Genomic DNA, 24,800 nt, shown 5'->3' with positions numbered 1-24,800 from the left:
TAATTCATGCTTTGTATTTATGGCCAGTGCTCCACATACCTAACCTCTGTGTGGCTCACACCCTAGAAGCTTGATCTTCCTGGCCTCAGGTCTAGGTGCACCTGCTGGAAGGAGCTGTTGCATTTGATGGATAATCTGTTTCACATGTCCATCCATCATCATTCCACTGCCAGGCACAATGGTACTGATTCACTCAGTGAATGGCAATAGTAGGTTTGCCAGTCAGAAAGTCAGTGGATAATTTGATTCCATAAAATCAGAGTGCCATGAAACATTACAGCACTGTCGTAGCACTGTAGGTTCTGATGCAAGATTTTGGGAAATTACATAGAATGATACAGAAGGTACAGCACAGAAAGAGGCCATTCAGCCCAGCTGGCCTGTGATGGTGCTTATGCTTCACGTTGGTTTTCTCCCCACTCTGCTTCATCCAGACCCATCATCATTTCCTTCTATTCCTTTTCCTGACATATGTTTCTTTAACTTCTCTTTAAGTGCACTTAACTATACTCCAGATTTATTCCTTGTTATTGCAGGTTTCACATGTTTCCCACTCCTTGGGTAGTGAAAAAGTGGGCAATTTGCTTTGAAAGTTTTGAGCTGCCCCTTAAAGAAACCTTTTCACGTGAGTATTTATAGGAAGCTCATTGTAACTGCTGGGAGGATACCCGTACAGAGTACAGTTCCAGGCGCTGATACTGACCCTGCTTCAGATGTGCTGAGTGGAGACAGTGGCTGGATGTGAGGGGGCGAGGCTGCACTAAAGAATGGGAGAACTGGCTCAGCAACACCCAGCCAGGCAGCTGGGTCAATATGCTAGGGCTTCTTAAAAGAGAAATACTTACAGTTTTGTGGAGAGTTAATCTGAGAGTCTGACAGGATCTGAGGCCACAGACCAAACCTCCAGTGCCTGAGTGCCAGTGAAACTAGCCACACATTCAATGGAAGGTTTCAGTGACCGAAGGTGACCTTGTTGGTATCATTCAATTAGCAATGTATAGTTACAACCACCAGGGCAAATGACTGCTCCATTTCTCTGATAGATGCCAGAGGTTGCAAGCACTTTGGTTTTTATTTCCACCTTGATGGGTTGTTCAGAATACAGAATATAATTAGCAGCAGCAGCTCAACTCTGCTGCCTCCAATAGACAGAAAGTCCCTTTCATGAACCACAGGGAAGATCACCAGCTTTAGAAAAATCATGCAGGTAAATGCCAGATTCCTTGGTTATTTTCACCATGTGTTTGTCCTTCACTGTTTGAGGAAGCCCGCTGGGCGTGTTGGCTACCTGCTACATAACTGTGGCTTACAACTCCACTGTGTTCCCCAGTTACTTCAGCAGACACAAGGTATGATGTTGACTGTGCTTCCTTCAGGACTGTCAAGGAGAATCCAGTAGGATCAGTGAGAAGGAAGTTCAAAAAGAGGATTCCTGCTTCTCTAAAGCACAGAGGACTCCCTGATTGTCATAGGCTGCTGTGCCCTTTACCAAATGCAAAAATTACAAAGGTCGTTGACCTGAAATGTTAACGCTGCTTCTCTCTCCACATATCTGCTGAGTATTCACAACATTTTCTGTTTTTATTTCTGATTTCTGGCATCCGCAGTGTTTTGCTTTCTGATATTTAGTGTCTGTGGTTGAAGTCCCAGACCAGAGACCAGAACACAGAAGTCTGGGCTAACTGTCTGCTGCTGTACAGCAGCTGAGATATTAAATCAAGATCCCATCTGCTTTCTCAAGTAGACATTGAAGATCTCAAGACATCTTTTAGAACAAATAGAACATAGAACATTACAGCACAGTACAGGCCCTTCGGCCCATAATATTGTGCCAACATTTTATCCTGCTCTAAGATCTATCTAACCCTTCCCTCCCACATAGCCCCCCCATTTCTCTATCATTCATGTGGCTATCTAGGAGTCTCTTACATGTCCCTAATGTATCTGCCCACACAACCTCTGCCGGCAGTGCATTCCACACACCCACCACTCTCCGTGTAAAAAACTTACCCCTGACATCCCCCTTATATCTTCCTCCAGTCACCTTAAAATTATGTCCCTTCGTTTTAGCCTTTGTCGCCCTGGGAAAAAGTCTCTGACTGTCGACTCGATCTATGCCTCTTATCACCTTGTACACCTCTATCAAGTCACCTCTCATCCTCCTTCTTTCGAAGAGCCGGTATGCCAATGTTGTGACCAACATTTATCCCCCCACTTAGGATAACAAAAACAGAATATCTGCTCATTATTGCTTACTGCACGCAAACTGGTTGCAATATTTCCTACGTTACAATTGTGATTATTTTCCAAAAGTTTTCATTCACCATGGAGCGCTTTGGGGCCTCTGAGGTTAATGGTGCTATAAAAATGCACATCTAAATTAGAGGAGACTGGAGCATTTGGAAGAAGCTTTTGGTTTTAGTGGTTCTAATGTGACGGAATGGATCTCAGCAGCTGTAAGCCACGCTATGTCAGTCGATGTAGCAGATGCCCCCAGAGTTGCCATTCACTCCTTTCATTATTGTGCATCAGTGCCTCCCACATGCAGGATGTGGACTCCTGTAGGCATGTTGTCATTGTGCAGATGCTGCTAAGCACATGACTCAACTGCAGCAACAATCTAATGTTCCCTGAAAGCGTTCTCTTCTTGAAGGCTAAACCACAGAGGTCTGGAACGCTGGTGCAGCTGCTGGAAAATTCTCTTATCTGGCAACAACAGGCCACTCCTTCCTTCTGCAGCTCTTCCTGTCTCTGCCGTCTGGCACTCAGTGGTTCCATCTCACTGAGATCCACTCCTCATACCCTCTGTAACTCCCACCACTCCTCCCAGGCTCCAGGTTTCAGAACAAATGTTCCTTTGAAAGCAAAGTGAGGAAACAAATTAATAGATAGATATGCAAGGGCTTTGCCTTTACTCTTGTCCATATGGTAATGTCCTGAAGGTTTCAATTGGTTGCTGCATTGACCAGAATTCAGAAGATAGAAAAAGGAGCATTGAACCTTCTACAGACTTTAGATCTCATCTCACTACTTTCTGCCACCTCTCTGAAGCTGCATTAACCTTTTATCCTTCCTTCAAATGACTGGGGCTTCTCACAGTGCTAAGTTCCCTTCCGGCAGTTGTATCTGCCTTCTGCTACCTTCTCTTGTTGAGCCAGGTTTGACACCGGCGAGATGCAATACAGGAAATCCCACGACAATTAGCAGGGCCATTTCCCTTTACATTCAAAGGTGGTGGCAGTTTCAATGAAGGTGGTGCTGATCTTTCAGGCATTCATCCCTTGCAAAAGTACCTATGGCTTGGAACAATCAAGCTAATCCTTATTGCACAGTAGATAACATGCTTGCTGCATAATATCATCATTACAGGCTAATAACACTGAGTGTGAGGGACACTTAGCAGATCCCAGATGGCTGGCAAACATTTTAATCATTATAACAATTCGCACATTGTTTCCCTCCTAGAGAATCACTCAACTTCTTTCAGTCTCACACCCATGTCCTCGGCAGAATGCTGTTGCTGTGATAGTCTCAGCTACCTTTTGCAATGGTCAGCTTTACCTTACGTCCATGGGACGGATACCTCTTGCTGCCTTGGTGAAGCAGCCAGCATAATCAAAGACCCCACCACCCGGGTCATTCTCTCTTCTCTCCTCTCCTATACAGGAGCCTGAGGGCACATACCACCAGGCTCAAGGACAGTTTCTATCCCACTGTGATAAGACTATTGAACGGTTCCCTTATATGATGAGATGGACTCTTGACCTCACAATCTACCTTGTTATGACCTTGCACCTTATTGTCTACCTGCAATGCACTTCCCTGTAGCTGTGACACTTTACTCTGTATTCTGTTATTGTTTTTATCCTGTACTACCTCAATGCATTGTGTAATGAATTGACCTGTACGATTGGTACGCAAAACAAGTTTTTCACTGTACCTCGGTACAAGTGACAATAATAAACCAATACCAATACAAATACAAAGCAACTTCTTGCTATCAACCCCATTTACAGACATGTTGATGGATTGTCTGTTTTTGTTGCTCTGTGCTGTCACTTTAAAAATTACTTTCCGTCAGGGAGAGACGTTGGAAATTACTTCTCAGAAACATTCCTGGGTATTTGTATGCAAGGTTTAGGCTTTGACATGTTCAGTCACATTCAATTCACTCCATAAGCTATCTCAGGGCCCCAAGGTGCCCAAATTCTATGTTACAATACCTCCACAATGGGGCAGAACAGTGGTGCAGCTGAGAGAGTTGTATCACAGCTCCAGCAACCCAGGCTCAATCCTGATCTCTGGTGCTGTATGTATGGAGCTTGCACGTTCTCCCTGTGACCGTGTAGATTTCATCCAGTCACTCTGATTTCCTCCCCTATCCCAGAGACATGTTGCTAGGTTAATTTACCACTATAAATTGCCCCTAGTGTAGAGGTGAATGATGGGGGAAGTTCGTGGGAATGTGACAAAAATTTTAAAATGTGGTATTAGTGTAAATGGAGGCTTGATAGTTGGCATAGACTCGGTGAACCAAATGGCCTGGTTCCTTGCTGTATAACTCTATGAGTCGAAGGCTCAGCACCGGCCATGTTATCTGAAAGGCATGCAGCCTCCCCATATGATACAGAGCAATGATACCAATTGTACCACCTATCAATCTGCCTTCATGTGATCACTTCTGTGCACCCTTACTAAATCAGATCCAATGACCTACATGTGACTCAAGATCCCAAATGGCGACCTCCAGAATTGCAAAGTGTTGCAATGTTGTTCCATGACTGTCTCTCAGCATCTCACTCCAAGTCTAAAATATAAAATCTTAAAGTAGTGGCATCTCCCAAAACGTACAAAACCTCACTGGACAAAATTTAGCAAAATGACCCAGTGGCCACAATTAACCTGGAAATTGCGGTGACTCTCTCAGCAGCTGTGTGGCAGACATGGGTACTTTAATAGGATTTGAACACCCAGAAGGTAATTGCCATTTATAGGTTGATTATTCAAAATGCTGTAAAACCAGAGAAGGAAAACAAGAAAAACTTCTGAAAGTCACCAATACAAGACCTACTGTGAAACAATTAAAGGGGGCTGCTTGACAATATTTTCTTCCTGAAATGTTTGCCAGTTCACAGTATTTATAATGAAGGCAAATCATGGCACAAAGCGCCATATCTTCATGATGAACTTTTCCCAGAGGCAATGGCCCTTTAAACTGAGGAGGAGAATCGGATGTGGGACAATTCCCTTATGGCATTGTTGTGTGTTCTGTGGTTCTCTGATAAGCCTAGCTACAAAACTTCCAGCTGTGTGAGCCAGGCTGCTCTAATCTACCCCTATCAGTCTGGCACGGAAACTTCAGTATGGACAGTGGCTGCTAGATATCAAACAGTGGCTTTGGATCCCAGACCTGAACTCACAACACAGAGGGAAACTTTGTAGGAGACAAACAGCACCCTCCTGTGGCCATTCTGGACAATCACACAAAGCATGATAGGGTTTGAAATGTGCCCCAATCTCAGACCAGGTTGCCTTGGGGTGGGGGTTGAGGGAGCGAGCAGCAAAATTAAAAGGGGGGAGGGTGCCATAATAAAATCAAACTGTGTTTTCATCCAATTGTTAAAACCAGAGTGGAGAATGGAGGGAGGGTAAGAGTGAAAAAACAAATCTGAGCAACATATGTTTGGGAGGCTCTGATCCAAATAAGATACAATAAAACCTGGTTTCTCTGCCGATTAAAACCAGAGCTTAAACTAATCATGGCATTCATCTCGTAGTTATTAAAAATTAATATGCCACATATCTCAGGATGTTAGCTTGCTAACCCTTGACCTCTGGAACATGGTTGGTGTAGTGAATTTCTTTTTCTTAATTTGGCACAAATTTATCCTTTTGCTGAATGAACTAGCTGCAGGGAAGGGATGCTAGTTATAAGGATAACGTAACAGAAAACAAAATCCAACAGTAAGTGGTTATCCAAAGTGAAGGAGAAATATCAGGCTGAAGCATTTGCAAACCTCATCATTCATCTTGGCTTCCTCCTGTGACCCACATCATTGAAAGTGCCTGTCTTACTCTATTCAATTCATGATTTCAAGAAATGGCTGGATACTGTAAAGGTTAAAGGACCTGATAATGTTCCAGGCACATTGCTGAAGACTTGTGCTCCAGAACAAATTGCACCTCTAGCCAATCTATTCTAGTACAATCATCTCACCACCTTCTGCATGGCAATGTGGGAAACTGTTCAGGTTTGTCCTATCCTGAAGGCTGAAGTCCAACAAAAGTCTTGTGACCCAAAGTACTAACTGAGCAACTACCTGATGATCACAATTTGCTTGGAATCTTCAGTGCTGTAAGCAATGCATTAAGTGATATTAACCAACAATGAATTTCCATGTAAGATTCCATTTCCTAAGTAAATTGATTTTGTTTGTGGCATAATAGGTTGATTCTTGGGAATTGTAAACTTAGTCCCCTCCTCTAACACATAGGCTGGTGCATTATTGTCAATATATGATTTTGCAGTAACTCCTCCTCATTAAGTTCAGTTTTACAATGATTTATTGGTTGCCACAATTCATGTTTTGGACAATCTCTTACTCCTGATCTCTGAAGTTCCATATTTATACCAAAGTTGTAATGAGATCTAGTGCAGTGTAGCCTGATATAACCCAAACTGAACATTGGTGACCAGGTACTGATGAGTAAATGCAACTTAATAGCACTGTCTAAAACTTCTTCCCTCACAGTAATGATGATTGAGAGTAAGCTGATGGGGTAGAAGTCAACTGAATGATACTTTGTGATGTGTTTTGGGGGTTAGAACATACTGTACAATTTATCATATTATCAGATAGATATTCTTGTAACTGTGCAAGAACAGCTTGACCAGAGAAAGAAAAACTGGCTATGGAATAGAAATCAGATAGTGGTGGTGAATAGATGAATGTTTGAATGTAGTATTGGTATTGGTTTGGTATTGGTTTATTATTGTCACTTATACTGAGGTACAGTGAAAAACTTGTCCTGCATACAGATTGTACAGGTCAATTCATTACACAGTGCGGTTACATTGAGTTAGTACAAAGTGATGATCCCCAGAGTTCAGTATTGGACCCACTACTCCCTTTGATATATGTTTATAACTTTGTCTTGAGTATATAGACCACAATGTCAGAAAAGATTTAACTTAGAAAAGTGTGAAGAACAAATAGAAAGACAAAATGAATTAAATGGTACAATTTTAACAGTGTGCAGAAACAAAAAGATTTATGGGATCTTTGAAGGTGGCAAGACAAATGGTGCAGGTAGTTAGAAAGACATTTGGGGTATTTGCCTTTATTACAGAGGCATAAAGCATGTAAGGAAGTTGTGCTAAATCTCTGCACCACAATGGTTGAATTCCATCTGGACTGCCATGGGTGATTCCAGGCACTTCACTTTGGGAATATTGTCAAAGCCTTAACGTCTACTAGAATGATACTAAGGCTTCAGTTATGCAAAGAGACAAGAAAACTCGTGTTGTTTTCCTTAGAGGATGAAGATTAAGGGAATTTTGATAGTCATGCTCAAAATCTTGAAGGATTGTGAAATCTTCAAGATAATTAAGAAGAAACTGTTTCCAATGGGAGAAGGACTGACAATCAGAAGGCACAGATTTAAGGTGATTAACAAAAGAGTCCGCATTAACATGTGATAGCACCTTAGGTGTGCTATTAAGCTACAGGAATCCATACTACATTGTTTACTTTCTATTTTATCTGCCTGAACCAACTCATTTCAGCCATGTTCTATCTCTTGTAAATTGTTTTCAAATTTTCTTAAATGCTCATGTCTCATGCTATTAGGATAAATGCAGTCATCAGTGCTTTACCAGTCTCTGTTGCCTGCTTTTCACCATTTTTGATGTGAATTGCTGTCAGACACCAAATCTAGGGGTCTAACCCCTTCAGCAACAGTGATGTTTCAAGCAGGATGAGCAAGCATTTCAGATAGACCGAGCAAGGAAGCAAAAACATTGCAATCACTAACCAATTGGTTAAATATTTTACAGAGCTTAAGTAAGGTTTAGAATATGCATGTGAGGTAAAGTTTGAAACTAAAATATCATGAAAAATAAAGGAATAAAATTAATTATTCTTATTTTAAGTGGATATGATTTTTTGAATATTTATTGAAGAGAATGTCAATCCACATATTTATAAGCCTTTTAGGATCAGAGAGTTTGTTAAGCAGCAGTTATGGCTTATTCCTCCAATAAAGTCCGTCTGAACATCTCAGGCAATGTAGCACAACATTTTCAGTGTTTTTTTTACTGTGGTAATAATGCAAAAATGCCTTTCATTCTAGTCTGTTTACTAATCTTTAAAGATTATCCCACTGAAGATAGTGTATCCTGTGGTGAAGGGAACAAGTTCAGCCAGCAATTTATAGATGACCATATTTAATTGCACATGCCTATACTCCAGGTATTGTACTCAAGAAGTTTCCCATTATAACAGTGAGCACCAATAGCCTCACCATTATTCTACTTGCAGATTCCTGGCCTCCATTTTGGAAGTTATCTGTGAGTAACTTGTTGGAAATAGTAATCATCATTTGAACATAGCTAAACAGTGGATTCCTGTAAATCAAAGTGTTGTATATTTACCTCCCACATGAGGGCAACAGCCTTCCGTGTCACAGAAACCAGCCTCCTCACCATGGACTCTGTCTATACCTCTCACTGCCTTGGTGAAGCAGCCAGCATAATCAAAGACCCTACCCACCTGGGTCATTCTCTCTTCTCTCCTCTCCCATCAGGCAGAAGATACAGGAGCCTGAGGGCACATACCACTAGGCTCAAGGACAGCTTCTATCCCACTGTGATAAGACTATTGAACAGTTCCCTTATATGTTGAGATGGACTCTTGACCTCACAATCTACCTTGTTGTGACCTTGCACCTTATTGTCTACCAGCAATGCACTTCCCTGTAGCTGTGACACTTTACTCTGTACTCTGTTATTTTTTTACCTGTACTACCTCAATGCACTCTGTACTAACTCAATGTTTCTGCACTGTGTAATGAATTGATCTGTATGAACAGTATGCAAAACAAGTTTTTCACTGTACCTTGGTACAAGTGACAATAATAAACCAATACCAATACAGTGAACATTGAACATTGTAATGACTTCCAGCATCTTGCAATGATGGTTGTGCAGATACTGAAGGTACTATCAGGACACTGTGGAGGGGGAAGGGGTTGGGTTTGGACATTGGAAAGCCAGGTCTGGGCCCAATCTGGCCAGGGATTAATACCTTGTGAAGGAGGGCGTGAAGATGAAGGGGGAGTGGCCAGTGGGGGAGTTTAGGATGTTGGGGATCTAGGAGTTTGGGAGCGGAGTGGCAATCAAGTTGAATGGTCAAGGGCTGGTGACTGGGGTCTGAGCCAGGAACAAAGTTGGGGTTAGGGCTTGGACCGATCAGGGGTGATGTGGGGGTATGAAGGAGAATTGGTGCGAGTGTGGGTGGGCTCAAGGGACAAAAGAAAGTGATGGGAGTTACCTCAATTGGATCCCAGCCCAGAGCATTGATAATAAAACCTGGTTAACCCAGGAGTGACCAACATCAACAAAAGGGTCCACTTTCAGCACAATGTTCCAAACGGAGCATTGCACAGGAAATGCAACCGTTTGACAAATAAAAAAAACTCCACATGAATCAACATTATCAGAGCCTTTACCAACTTTAGTGAATCTTCAATTGACATGAATGTCAACTATGGCTTAATGATAAGGCTCTTGGCTCAAATCCCACTCCGCGCCATTGAGCCCAAAGATCCAGACCATCACTCTGGTGCAGTGACCAGTGATCAAGGTTTAATCATTTAGATTAGAAGTTAAAGTGAGAGACAACTGGAGGAACAAGTTGATCACACATAAAGCGATGTATCCAAGAGGTGTCCCCAGAGTTCCGCAGTGGCAGTACAATGTATTGCTCATTGATTCAAGGCAGGGAGTGTTTTCCAAGTCAGGACAGGAGTACAGTTGCAGGTTTACATACATCTTGCTGCTGTCATCAGCCCTTGAACTCACTCCAATACACCTCACCTCTTACTCATTTAACCTTGTAATGCACTGCATTCTTCTCTTTCTGTGCATGTCTTCAAATCTCTATCCGTCCATCCACCACTGCTAGTCACCCTCACCTAATGCACTCCCTCCATTGGATGAGCACGTGTTATGATACACACGTTGATCTGTTTTTTATCCAATTAAGCGGAAGCACAGATTAGCAGAGAGAGGAGGTCTCTCCACAGATATCCCGCTTCTCAATTACAGACAGAAGGCACTGGAGCTCCTGAGGATAGAGCTAAGGTAGCCAAAAGCTCTATCACCACGCATGAATCAAAGCGAGCCAGATGAATAAAAGGCAGAATCTGGAGACTCAGGGGTGTACCAAGAAATGGATGTCTGGAGGAGATAAGAGCAATTGAAAGAGACAAGACCATGGGAAAACTTGAAACAAGGACAATATTTTAAATTTAGCAGGTTGTGGAAAGTCAAGACCCAGCCTGAGAAAAGCAAATTAATACTTGCAAGTGAGTCAGTGTTTTTATACCAGACAGGAGCATGGTAGTCATATGACTCTGATGTTGTAATATAAAAACATTCTGAATGAAGGTCGGCTCCTACATGATTTCTCCAGTACAAGAAAAACCAGTAACCAGTTTCACCAGATATGTGTGGAGGATTCAGTCTGTCAAGGTGATGAGTGAAATTTATATGGTTTAAAAAAAGGAGTGATATGGAAGGCAATCACATTAAATTAATGGAGCTGAATTAGTATCTCAGTAAGATACTGTACTTGAAAATAAGTAACATTTTTTAAAGTGAGTGAGCCTCACTGCAAATGAACGAGGAGAACAAGCTTGCTGCACATTCCATTCTTGCCTGGTTGCCATGACTCCACCTGGTGAAAGTTCCCTCTGGTTGCCAGGGGCAAAGGTTGAGAAGTTAGAAGTAGCTCCGGCCTGTTCTGTGCAGCAGTGTCTGTGAGGGGTGTCGCAGGATTACATAGGGGAGCTGGCAACAGCCAGGGCCCAGGGCACATTTTGTCAAGAAGTAACACTAAATGTAGGCGTAGATTATTGTTCCTTTCCCTTACTAAGTTCTTTATTTTGAAACAGTGGGTGAGTAATGTTCCTGTTATGTGTAATATAATAGTTGTATTGATGTGCAATCACTCCTCGTTATTACAAGACGTTCGCAGCAGAAGGAGAAGGGAGGCCTCTCTCACCAGGGGAGACATGCGTCCCTTGTGGACTGGAATAGGAGTTCTGCAGTAGTGTGTTCCATTGTCTCAGCAACCCCTTAATGTACATTTTTTAAAGATTTTGGTGTCTTTGCTAAAATAACCAAACATGATACACTTTTTTTAAGAGGGCCTCCAAATAATAAAAAAAATTACTATCTAAAATGAAGTAAACATAAATAACAGTATTGTTGCCAGTATATACTACACAGACCAGTTACTCTGGTGCCCTCCAGTCATGGTAGGTCTGAAGCATACTGGCAGACAATGTGTGCTCCTTCTCCAGAGCCACCCAAGGTTGTGAGCGAAGGACAGGCAGTGACCTCTGCCAAAGGCTGCATCCACCTTTCATGTATTCAGGTGAATTTAATCAGGGAATATTATTTATTAGGAAGATGAGAAAAAGCACCAAGGCCATGAAGACATTGGGAGAAAAGTTAATTCTGCATGGTAACAAGCCATAACTAAAGCAAAGTCTTAATGGACGTAATCTAATAATGTCCTGGAATCTGAACATGACGTTAAACACAGATAAACAGAAGTTGTTGACTGGGTTGTACATTCCCTTTGCCTTTAGCCTTGCCACTCATTGTCTGGCCCACCACTGAAATGAATTGAACTGTGTGAATTTAAGTGTACTTATACTATAGACATGAAATGAACTCCCCAAAGAAAGTCACCCTTTTTTTAACAATGATATGGGTTAATTTCTGCCTATCAGCTCCCTTGCACTGAAATTTAGCAATTCCAGTTGTGAAGTCCCATTCCAATGCTGTTAATTAAGGCTGATTTTAAAGATGTCCGCCTGATGGTAATTTTACTCAATGCATTTTCACCTAATTGCCACTGGGAGTTTCTGCTTAATCTGTGGGTCTTTGAGAAGGCACCGAAGGTCTTTTGGGTACAAGTACATTAATAAATATATTTTGAAATAAATCAGCAAATTATGGACAGAAAATGCCAAAAATACTCAGGAGATCAGACGGCATGCATGGAAAGAGAAATGGAGTTAATGTTTCAGGTTGAAGACCCTTCATTGTTCCGGAAATACTCAGCAAGTCAGGTAACATCTGAGTTCTCATGAAATATCATCTACCTGAAGTTTTATTGTTTGTCTCTCCACAGATGTTGCCTCACTTGTAAAATATTTTGAGCATTTTCCATTTTGTTTTCAGATTTCTGGTATCTGTAGCATTTTATAATTGTACATTTTGAAGGTGAAATATTTATTTTTAAGCTATAAGGAATCCATTGGTGTACCACAGTCTAACTTTTTTTTTATATATTGTAAATGTCATGTTAGTGACTTAAATGAAATTCAGTAGTTTTGATGAGAGATTATCTACCTCAGGGTGGCACAGTAGTGTAGCGGTTAGCATAATGCTATTACAGTGCCAGCGACCTGGGTTCAATTCTGCCATTGTCTGTAAGGAGTTTGTACGTTTTCCCCGTGTCCACGTGGCTCTCCTCCGGGTGCTCCAGTTTCCTCCCACATTCCAAAGACGTACAGATTAGGAGCTGTGGGCATGCTTTGTTGGTGCCAGAAGAGTGGCGACATTTGGGATGCCCCCAGCACATTCTCAGTAATGCAAAAAGATGCATTTCACTGTGTGCTTTAATGTACTTGTGACTGATAAATAAATAGCTTGTATTACCTTACCTGAAACATTAACAGTCTTTCTTTCTCTTCAGATAATATATGATCTGCTGAATATTTCCATCCGCTTCTTTTGTCCTTTGTGGATTAACACTGATTTAAAATGCTTACTTTTTCTGGTGAATCTATTTTCATATACAACAAGGAATATGTTTTAAAGCATTTTCTAATATAACGAAGCTTAAATTCAGCCTGATTGTACCTGGTTCATATCAGATCTAAATTCAGTGAATGAGCTTGAATGGAAACTTGAAGAAAATACTCTTTACAGATATACGTACAAGAGCAATTTTGGATTAAATTTAGCTCTTTTAATTTTAATCTCTTTTTTTATATGTATGAAATAACACTGAATTTACCGCTCTAATTTACACTTGCTTCCCAAGCCTTGTGTTAATTTATCAATCCTTCATTCATGATTGGTTAAGGATATATGCGGTTGTTTTTCTTGTTTACTCAGGTCCCTCATATTAACATTACCAGCTTTCACTTTCAGCAATTTGTCATGGGGTATATTTAAAGCGGAGGTTGATAGGTTCTTGATTAGTAAGGGTGTCAAAGGTTATGGGGAGAAGGCAAGAGTATGGGATTGAGAGGGAAAAATAAATCAGACATGATCAAATGGCGGAGCAGACTCGATGGGCTGAATGGCCTAATTCAGCTCCTATGTCTTATGGTCTTATAATCTGAGCAAATTTAAGCAAAAGACTAGTGTTTGAAGCTGTTAGGTGCCTTACAGTAGCAAATCATGAACTATTCTGCAGATGGATTTGAAAAGTCACTCTGTGATTTCACTTTACCTCTTTTGTATCTGAAAGATTGTTATTGATTCTTAATGAATCATATATCTGGGTTACAGAATCATGTAATCATCTGGGTGACTAGCAGTGTAGTCTTTGAGCAAAATTACAGTGAGAAGGAAAGCCCTGAACCTTGCTCGAATTGAACTCTGTGGTACACTATAAAGCATGTGTTCTTAGGGAGCTTATGATCTCCGTTGAAGTCCATTGCTGAATGTATAGGCTTATAAACCTGGGAAACAGAGATCTCAAAGTTTATGTCATTTATTCAATATCTCTTCCCCTAGACAGCAGTCACGTGACGTAATCCTTAAAGTGCTGACAGCCTGAAAGTAACAATTATTGTCCCAAGCCAATATTCTATATACTGCCCTGCTTCCAATTTGTGAAAAATAAATTGATTTAACATTTCTACAAATTTAACCAAACAATCGGTTTTCACATGGAACATAGAACAGTACAGCGCAGGAACAGGCCTTTCGGCCCACCATGTTTGCGCTGACCATAATGCCAAGCTAACTAATCCTGTCTGCCAGCATGTGGTCTATATCCCTCTATGCTTTGCCTGTCCACATGTATGTCTAATTACCTCTTAAACGTCGTTATTGTATCTGCATCTGCCACCTCGCCTAGCACTGCGTTCCAGGCACCTACCACTCTCTGCTTTATTAAAAAGAAATTTGCCTTGCAAATCTCCTTTAAACTTCCCCATTCACCTTAAACCTATGCCCTCTTGTATTCCACCCTGGAAAAAAGGCACTCTGTGATCTTCACAATGATATTGTATTACCTTTGTTGAACTCTAGATTCACCGGATGTTGTTGGAGTATCATCCATCTCTAGACGCAGTGATGTTGTGTTATCTTTACTCTCATCAGAAACAAACAAGCTTTTCTTGACCAATGGAGGGATTCATCTTCATTCTCACAGGCCTCTTCCCAATCCTCCTGGGCATTGTGCACTCGGAACTAGAAGACTACATGGACTGTTCTGAATTTTTAACAATCTGCACAAGATATTCTTAGAACTGTGTCCCTCCACAATTTCCTGATCTCCCAACTTCTCTCTTCGGACTTTGAGAGGTCTCGATACATAGTCTATCATCTAGACATCCCCTTGAGGCTAGTGGCATAATGCCCACTCTGTTTAAACCACCTTTCTTCAATGTTTCACTCCAAATTGGGCTGAATGAGATTTAACCATGTCCTGAGACACAAGAGACTACAGATCTGAAATCTGGAGCAAAAAACAAAATGTACCTTGTTTTTTAACCATGTCCTGAGTCCCCTGTGTATTAATATTTCCACAAGACAGTATCCTGTTGTGGAGTCTAACATTTTTTCTGTAGCATTCAGGAAATGTTGCAAGTTAATGTTTCATCATGATGTTTCATAAAACTTCCACAACTTGTTTTTCTTCAATGCATTGTGTATCGTGGGAATTGATCTTTCAACTTTCCCACGTGAAGCCAGATTGTAAGGAAAAGTAAGATAGTGCTTTATTCCATTTCTCTTTTATAAATTGATCAAATTAAAACAATCTATGAAGAGGACTATTTTCTGATATGTCTCCTTTGGCAAAGGTAGATCTTAGAATCAGAATCAGGTTTATTATCACTGACATATGTCATGAAATTTGTTGTTTTGTGGCCGCAGTACAGTGCAAGACATAAAGATATAAAAAATCACTATGTTACAAAAATAAATAAAAAATGCGAAAGACGAATAACAAGGTAGTGTTCATGGGCTCATGGACCGTTCAGAAATCTGATGGTGGAGGGAAAGAAGCTGTTCCTGAAACATTGAGTGTGGGTCTTCAGGCTCCTGTACCTCCTCCCTGATGGTAGTAACATGAAGAGGGCATGTCCCGGGCGGTTAGATCTTAGATCTTCTATCTGGTGTTATGTGATGGTACATAACCCCACATACTTCACTTACAGCCAATTCATATGGAGTAGACTTGAGAACCAGCTCTACAACTAGAGTCGTACTTTAGAAAGTTGTGTTCTGACATGTTGCACATCCACTGGCCAGGTCTTCTACACCTTTGTCTATGCCAGGCCAATAGACAAATCCTCTTGCCACTAAGTTCATATCCACTCTCCCTAAGTGTTTTGCGTGGACATTCTTCTATAATCTTGCTATGTACTTCCTTTGGTATCATTATACTGCATTTGCATTTTATACAGTCTTGGTTGGTAGAGAAATCACAGTGTCTGAGATGAAATGGCTTTATACCTTCATCTGAATAGATCAATTACCTAATGTTTGTCACAAATCAGGTAAAGATCCTGTGTGGCTCTATTTCTACTTCGATAAGGCATTCACTGCAGAGGTTTGTTCAGATGCTTATACTCAATGAGATAGTCATACTGAGACAATAAGATGGCCCACCTCTGCATCCTAGATACCATCCGTATGGCCACCAAAGGCTTATGGTCAGAAACTAGAGTTAATGGTCTTCCCAACAAGAATTGGTGAAATCTGTAACTTTACTTATAAATACCAAAGACTTCTTTCTGACGGTATCTTTCCACTTTTGATCAGTGTGAATGACACAATAGCAATATGTTTCTTATGGCCACTGTTCATGATTTGTTAAATCACTGCCTCAACCCTGTTGTTAGAAGGACCATAAGCATGTTTTAGTGTTGGTTGGTATCATAATGCACCTAAAAGCTCTACTTTTGATGCTTTCCTTACACAGATCATACATCTTTTGCTGCTTTGTCCCTCACCACTATGGTTCATCTTTCCTCAATAGTTGAAGCAGAGATTACTTGTGGCAAGGTCAGGTAGAAATCTGGCATAGTACTGATTATTCCTGGAATTGACTGGAGCTCAGTAATACAGTATCTTTGGGTTTTCTGGCTCTGATGATGACCTCAACGTTTTCTTCAACTGACTGCAGCCTATTTTCATTAATTTGCAGGCCTATATAAATTGCTTCTTTCTGCATGATAGTGATCTTTTCAAGCTTGACATTTTGTTGATGATGTTGCCTGAACATCTCCCAGGTATCCAAAGGTTTACCTTCCCTGTTGAAGTCACAATTAGGATGTCACCTGGATTACACAAGCAATGTTAGACCCTCTGCAGTATTGGTAAATGAATACAACCTCTTGTGGGTGCTATTTGTCAAGTAGTATTGGCTTCTCTGGTTTACCTTAAGTTGGGCAAGGGCATAAAACAGGTCTAATAAAGAATTTCCCCTTCCAGTTTGAGATATGGGGGCAGAAGGCATTGTTTGTCGTCCACCATCATGTTAAAGATCAGTTTAGAACCTCTGCTGGTCAGTTTTATTAGATACCACCATAATAGGTGTTCACTAGTCGGTTCTTCACCAATGACCTGTACCATTTAAGTTTGTTTAGCTCTTCGTATATCCTAGACTTTTAGCACTAAAAGTACAGGTCTATGTTTACAATACATTAGTTTAGCATTTGCTTGATATGTGTATGAACTTGTTGCCCTTTAATGCCTGTGTATGAATCCATAAACGTATCTTCATACAGATCTAGGAGTTCCTTTAGACATGCTCATGATGTTTCATGCTAAGTACGTTTTTATGATCCATCTTTCAGCATCTCCCCAACAGAGTTGGTTTGTTCACATGATCTGCCACTTTCCTCAGCAGGCTTGCCTTTGTCCCATTGTGGAGGAACACACATTAAATTTGTTCAAATATCATCAGGATCTTGCCAGAATATGCCCTCAACTTAAATGTACTTCTTGCTAATGGCACCTTCTTCAACATCTGGCCAAACATATCCCTTCCCATGATGGACCAAATATTCATATCAATGTCCTGATTATACTGTTTATTTTATTGCCACTAATGGTTATTTATGTCATCGCTTCTGCCATGGGTACCTGCATTTACACCAATGTTCTCTTCCAGCCAAAATTCCTTTGCAGTTTTAGAGGCTATTTTTGTGGATGTTCATGTTTGTTTGAACATTTAGTCTATGAATTTAGTAACTTGGACTGGATGCCTTCATTAGCTAATCCGCACACAAACATCTCGCAGTGTTCGATCCAAGAACACTTTGAAGTTGCAATGCCAAAACAGATCCTTAGAATGAGAACATAATCACTAATTGTCTTGCCTGAATTAGGGGTTCCAGACTTACAGTTCTCCATATTAATGGCTTCTTTCCATACATGTCAGCTATCACCTTCTATTTTGACAGAGCTTTCACCCTAAAGTCATTTCCATGTATTGCATAGAAGAATGAAATAGTTCCCACACTTTGTCATGAAGTGAGATTTCCAGTGTAACTGGACTGGTACTGGCTGTCATTTTGCACCATCTTAAACAGTTACTGGGCTTGCATGTGTATTCAGAACAAATTTTGCAGGTGCTTTTTTTTACCCCTGTACCAATGTCTGCACTTCAGACTTGCCACAGTTAATTGTGAGCCTCTCAGACTCACCCTATCAGCACAATCACACATTCATTGGACATCCTCCCTGACTTTTTCTTTTTAATGGCAGTGATTCCTTGCTCGTCACCCGTGTAAATTGTGTGTGTGCTTGGTGGAAACTTAATGACCAATACTGCAAATGTACAGACTTATACTTGTGGAACTCAAAACAACTGTAGTTTATTCAGAATCAGAATCAGGTTTATTATCACTGACATATGTCATGAAATTTGTTGTTTTGTGACAGTAGTACAGTACATGACATAAAAATTACTATAAGTTACCAACAAACAAACAAATAAATAAATAGTGCCAAAGAGGAATAATATGGTAGTGTTCATTGGCTCATGGACCGTTCAGAATCTAATGGTGGAGTGGAAGAAGCTGTTCCTAAAATGTTGAGTGTGGGTCTTCAGGCTTCTGTACCTCCTCCCCGATGGCAGTAATGAGAAGAGGGCATGTCCTGGACGGGGATGGTCCTTAATGATGGATGCCGCCTTCTTGAGGCACCGCCTCTTGAAGAGGTCCTTGACGGTGAGGAGGGTCATGCCCATGATGGAGCTGTCTGAGTTTTCGCAGACTGCCCTCTGGAAATTTCTATATACATTTTTACAGTCATTGAATAGGTGGCACAACCCTTAAAGGAATGATCACCTTAAAGTTGAAATTTCTGTTCATAGCCAATATCATATACTCTCATACATAAAGAAGATAAAGAGAAAACGCATGTGAAGGAGTGCTCATATTCAGTGGAAATCTTATGCATTAATCATGATCTCCACTCTTTCAGCCTCAAGTCTCAGTGTCTTTTGGATTCCCTTGTTCTTCAGCAACAGGAAACAAAAATATTACTTCAGAGATAGAGTTATCCCAATAACCAAAGGACAAACAAAGCTCCTCTACTAATTAACAGCTTAAAGGGGTATAATTTCAGAGATTCAGGGTAATTTTTAACTAAACTGCATGGTAATCTGGCAGGGAATATGGCCAGCTATCGGAGAACACATTTGATTTTCATCCCCTTGAAATGACCCCCCTCCACCCACACTGCCAAAGGCTTACTTTCCAAATAATCAGTCTCAGAAGACATCAAGCTCCCAGTTTTCTGACAGCATCTAACAAATGGTATATATCTCCCAAAATGTATTCAATAGGTCTAATAGAGGTTTTTTTCATCTCCTGCATCAGATTTTGAGGGGTTATGGAGGAAAGGAGATGTTTGTGCACAGTGATGTGGAGGTAATTTGTCTGGGAGCAGTTATGTTGAAGACTGACAGGAGATTTCTGTGAGGCTGCATTACCATCTACTAATGAATTGATTGCTTCACTTCCACAAGATAGCATGTGGCTACAGTTCGTCACATGCCTCGGGATCTCTGGATTGGCTCTGGTCTTTGCACAAGCAGTTGATGATTCCAAGGAAGATAAGGAGTTTCGAGAAAATGCTGACTCCATTCAACCACACAGGGTGAGAGCTTATTTGGAATAATTAAACATATGAGCAATTTAAGTTGTCCAATATTCCATGTGTAACCACCGTTGAATTTCCTGCAAATATTTGAATCCTGACACCACAGTAGCTGGCAGTGAAACCATGTCAGTTGAAAAGGAGATTACTATCAATCATTAGTATTCACTATCAGGAGCATGAATTCTGTCTGATTTTTGTCTCAGTTGTAAAATTCCATCAGCCAACTTACCATATATTGGTATTGGCTTTGGTTTATTATTGTCACTTGTACCAAGGTACAGTGAAAAACTTATCTTGCATACTGTTCGTACAGGTCAATTAATTACACAGTGCAGATACATTAAGTTAGTACAGAGTACATTGAGGTAGTACAGGTAAAAACAATAACAGTACAGAGTAAAGTGTCACAGCTACAGAGGAGGTGCAGTGTGGGTAGACAGTAAGGTGCAAGGTCACAACAAGGTAGAATGTGAGGTCAAGAGTCCATCTCATTGTATATTCAGTAGTCTTGTCATAGTGGGATAGAAGCTGTCCTTGAGCCTGGTGGTATGTGATGGTGCTGACGTACATCACCCTGTTGCAAATCAGGAGGTGGATCTTGCATTGAGACATTTGATTACCATTCAATAATGTACTGATATGGTATCTATTATCTTGCATTTGATTTTTCACTATTAGCTATCAAGAGTTATACTAGATCCATACAAAAGCTTGTACCTTTGTTTTTTTTTCTCCTGGGGTGAAATTCCCAGACAGAGACTGTATCTGAGTTCACAAAGAGATAATGCCAAATGACAGCTCTGAAAAAATAATACAACAATCTTAGCTCAGGCCATTGAATCACCCAAAGATAAGCAGTTTCCTAAAGCACAGATCTTCCATGCCATAACCCATCACTTCTTCAACAGATGCGCTCCATTTTCATTATACTTTTTTTTCCAGATTGTTTATAATTCACCAAAGCCTGCTGGTGATGTCTATTTTGTGGCCTCCTTTGACACAGAAGGTCTTGAAGGGTAAGCTTACCTCTGTCTGATCTCACTGCAAGTGTGTAAGCAGTCTATAGGGATGTCCGTGACTCTGCGTAAAATATCTCTCTTGACTGATGGTGTAATGAATTCAATTGATAGTAGTTTAACAACACTATTTTCTGTAACTATTAACAGTAGCAAGAATCTGATCACTCAGATGAATGGGTTAGGTGCAGTTAATTGCTGCTCGGTCTATGCTGAGCAAGCTTCAGTGTAAAAGGCCAGCTGATAAATTGATTTTCCAACACTCAGTACCGGTGGCAGGATAGACCTGACCCTAGCCCACCCCAGCAAAAGTGTTACACAGTGGTGTATACTGATTTGAAAAACCCTCTTTCGAACCTCCACTTCCTTTATCCAGTCTCGTTCAGATATAAGAAAACTTCATCTCTTTTGTTTACTCTGAATTCAGACTCAGATTCCAGAAATAGAAGCTCTACGTTGAACACACTAAAATGCCTCAAGGCAATATTTTTCTTACCACTCTAGAGTGTAAAAGATCAACTGTGAGGAGCAGATGGACAAATATTGGTTAGAGAGCATTTTACACCTAGAACAGTCTTCAGCAGTTCCTGCCTCCTACCTTAAATTGACTGTATATTGTACAGAATCAATTACAGCAAATTCCCACATGCGCTCCATCTCGGCAATTAACTAAAGGGAAAAATGTATCCCTAAGCTTACTAGTAATTCATAACATTACAAATAAAAATTCACAAGCCAATGGAATGGAGCCATATGGTCATGTGGTGACACAAACACGTGACAAGTAGAAACTACCAAATGGGGACAAATTTCTAGGCACAGTTATTTCTTTGGATTTGCAATGTAATTCTCCATCATTAGGATAACTTTTCTATTCATCTAAATTATTATAATCAGATATTGTCCAATGATACCAGCTTGCAGAATGTGACGTGTTACTGGGTCACACAGACCAGAAAGTGTGAAGTTCAATTCCCAGCCCTCACTGAGTTAGCAGATCACACCTGAGAATAGGAGGTGAATGGTATATATATTCTTATGGTCTCTGAATTTATAACCCAACCCCAATGATTATCATGTATGGGTATCAGGTGAGGAATAGCATTCGCCATTGTGACTTTTACTGCGATTCCATACCAGGAAATTTGAAAGAAAAAAAAACATTGTTAATGAAAATCTGTTTATGAAAAATGTGTCAATGAAAAATTGTACCGCAAAATGGTCCCCAGTTTGCCTACTTACTGCCAGATTTGGTGATTCATAAATAAGTTTGAACAGAAATGTGAAAATAAAAATACTTCTGAAAACTAGTCCAACTTTTGGGTGGAATTTGCACCTGGATCATTGAAAATTGTAGCCAAGGGAGAAACTCCTGACCAACATGTCATTGATAGAAACAATGATGTTAACTAATTTTCTTTAATGATTAACCACCATAACCATGCTTCGCTAAGCCAAACGATGGAACAAATTATAGATTCCTTAAAGTCTGAATGTACACAATCTTTGCTTATCAGTTTTTTGTGTTCATTACATCAAATTTTAACTTTATTTCTCCTTCCGTCTCTTGAAGGCTCTGCCTCTTGATTAGGTAAGTTCCCCAGCTCTGTGTGCCTTCATCACCTCACTGATCAGTCATCCTCCATGTGTGAGTGTAGACAATGGTTTCAGCCTGGGATTCAATCATGGAAAAAATCTCAGTTAGAGCCAATCATAGTCTCACATAATGTGGACACTACAGCTGGTGAAAAACTGGATAGTGTTCAAGAGCATGACCTCTGGGTGATTTTCCTCTCCCTAGTGTAAGGATATGCAGTACTCCTGCTGATTGATCTGAAATCACTTCATTCAGTGACTTTCTGGTCTGTATGGCTGAGTTATATAAGTTGCAATGAGATAATCAAGGAAAACATTTACTAGACATTTTAACATTCAGGGAGCATTTCCTACCCAGTTCTGGAGAAATACCTATTTACCTGCAATACCCTTTGAAAGTGATTTACTTTCTCAATTTCACTCTCAATCAAACCAGTCTGAGCATTGTTAGCCCTTTATGAAGGGACTTTGGGTTGTTAGACCTCATCAGCAGATAAATATTGGGAAACTCAGGTGCACCTGAGAATAATGCATTGAAGTGACATGTCAAAATGGTTTATATGTACAGTCCATAGAATTGGAAGGGTTGGGTAGGGATCAGAGTTTTATATAATACAGTTATCCAAATGCCACATTTGCAAAATCTACCTGGGAGTGGAGAGTAGGCTCTGAGTTGAGGCTACGTCTGATAAGGAGAAGCGGATATTGGTAAGTAAACCAACCATAAACTAGTGCTATACATTTGGTTGAAGAGCGACACTGGCAGAGGTAGTGGAGATCTCAGTATTCAGTAGGACATATACTGCGTTTGCAACATAAGAACTGAAAGATTTCACATTCCCTTCCCAGATGGGTAACATCTGATGCAACAAAGGATGACAATGATGACACCAGATATGAAGGTAAGTCGTTTCTGTGAAATGTAGTGATTACTGATATTTAATTTACTTCAAGTTTTACCTCTTGTTCACTTGGAAGCCAGACTACATTTTAAACATGAATGCCCAGAAACTGGATTTCACCTTTTTAAGGTGAGGAGCAAGAGGGTTAGAGGGGATCAGAGGAAGTATTTTTTTCACCCAGAGGGTGGTTGAATTCTGGAATGCGCTGCTGGAGAAGGGGATGGAGGCAGGTACTCTCATTTCTGGACAAGCTCTTGAGTCATCAAGGCATAGAAAGCTATAACAAAATGCTAGAAAATAAGATTAATTAGTATAGATAGGTACTTGATGGTTGGCATAGGCATGGTGGGCCAAAGGGCCTATTTCTACACTCTATGACTATAACTCTATGAATCTCAGAAATGGAGTGCAACACAAAGCATATTTTTGACTGAGGATGAGCTTCTACCCCACAGTTATCCACTTGTTGCTGTTTTCATACACGTAGCAAACAAATGAGAACAACCTGAAACCTGAGTTTTGCCCCTTCTGGAAGTTTGACCTAAACTGAGATGCAATTCCAGAGGTACAACTGCAGCAGCAACCTCACATTACTTCACAAAGTAGCTAACTTCCATGCATTGCCAGTGATTATAGGTGAGCAATTTAACCACGGGTTCCACTACAAATGATTCATAACCTAGCTTTGCTCAGTAATCTTCAATATTGAGTCATGGAGTACTGACCCAGAAAAGTTACCAACCCAGTTCTCACACTCAGAACAGCAGTAAACTGCACCAGCTCCCTGAAAAAGACCGACACTTTGAGCATTTATCAGTAGGCCCCTAATCAAAGTGGTGCCTGGAACCGAAGTTGTTCCTGTTTCCTTAACACCAGAATTGTTGGCTTTGGAGTTCCAGGACTTAAATTTGCTTTGTTTGGTGTTGTGTTCTAATATATGAAGGTGCCTTATACCATATCAGATGGTTTGTTTCATAACATTGAGTTCTGCAGGTCATGGCTGATCAGTTACTGAATTGCAGGAATATGGGCTGTAGAAGAATCTTATGATCAGAAAATTCCAGGAAACAAAGGACTGGTGCTGAAATCCCATGCCAAACATCATGCTATTGCTGCCTACTTGCAAAAACCCTTTCCTTTCAAAGACAAGCCTCTCATTGTGCAGTGAGTATTGTGTTCTCATTTCAAAGTCTCACATCATGACTTAAGGTAAACAAAGCAACCAATTTACATTTTCAACTGAACCACTACTCCAGGTTACTGTGAATTAATTGTGTACAACTGCATAGACATCAGATGCTTTCCACTCCCTCATGTACGTGCCCATGTTTAAGATGCACAGTAAGACCAAGCACCTCTGATGTCTTCAAGGTTCCATTTTTTTTTCTCTCCTAGAGCTTGGTTTGAAAAGATTGCCTCAGCATAGCAATCCACAAAAGTTAGAACAAGAAAGCTACCAGGGTAAAACTAATTAAGTGTTTGTCTTGCTCTTCCTGGAAGCACATATTGCCATGGGGAAACTGAATAGACGAAGTGCTGTGATGGTGCATTCACTGCACCATTGCATAATTTAATTGGTCTTGCATCCAGTCATCACACCAGTTTCAAGGATGCTCATTGCATCAGATTCAG

At 40.5% G+C, this 24,800-nt stretch overlaps 1 protein-coding gene across 7 annotated transcripts in view; it reads left to right on the top strand.

The window, feature by feature from the left end:
• The first annotated feature begins 603 nt into the window (after positions 1–603).
• si:ch211-274f20.2 (calnexin) overlaps positions 604–24,800 on the top strand; it is a 45,487-nt gene continuing 21,290 nt past the window's right edge. For 3 of the 7 annotated variants that reach the window (XR_007956760.1, XM_052021162.1, XM_052021157.1), the window contains exons 1-6: positions 11,132–11,178; positions 12,993–13,076; positions 19,521–19,651; positions 20,597–20,670; positions 23,116–23,168; positions 24,191–24,332. Coding sequence is in view for 6 of the 7 variants with exons in the window: in XM_052021162.1 (XP_051877122.1) it covers positions 13,061–13,076; positions 19,521–19,651; positions 20,597–20,670; positions 23,116–23,168; positions 24,191–24,332 (416 nt within the window). In the remaining variant the exon portion in view is untranslated. Of the gene's footprint in view, positions 626–10,565; positions 10,588–11,034; positions 11,179–12,992; positions 13,077–19,520; positions 19,652–20,596; positions 20,671–23,115; positions 23,169–24,190; positions 24,333–24,800 lie in introns of those variants that run through there. The other 4 variants (XM_052021160.1, XM_052021161.1, XM_052021158.1 and 1 more) reach the window with 4 other exon arrangements.

Source organism: Pristis pectinata, chromosome 8, assembly GCF_009764475.1.
Source record: "Pristis pectinata isolate sPriPec2 chromosome 8, sPriPec2.1.pri, whole genome shotgun sequence".
In the NCBI taxonomy this organism is placed as follows: Eukaryota; Metazoa; Chordata; class Chondrichthyes; order Rhinopristiformes; family Pristidae; genus Pristis; species Pristis pectinata.
This window is presented reverse-complemented; position numbering and strand designations above follow the sequence as displayed.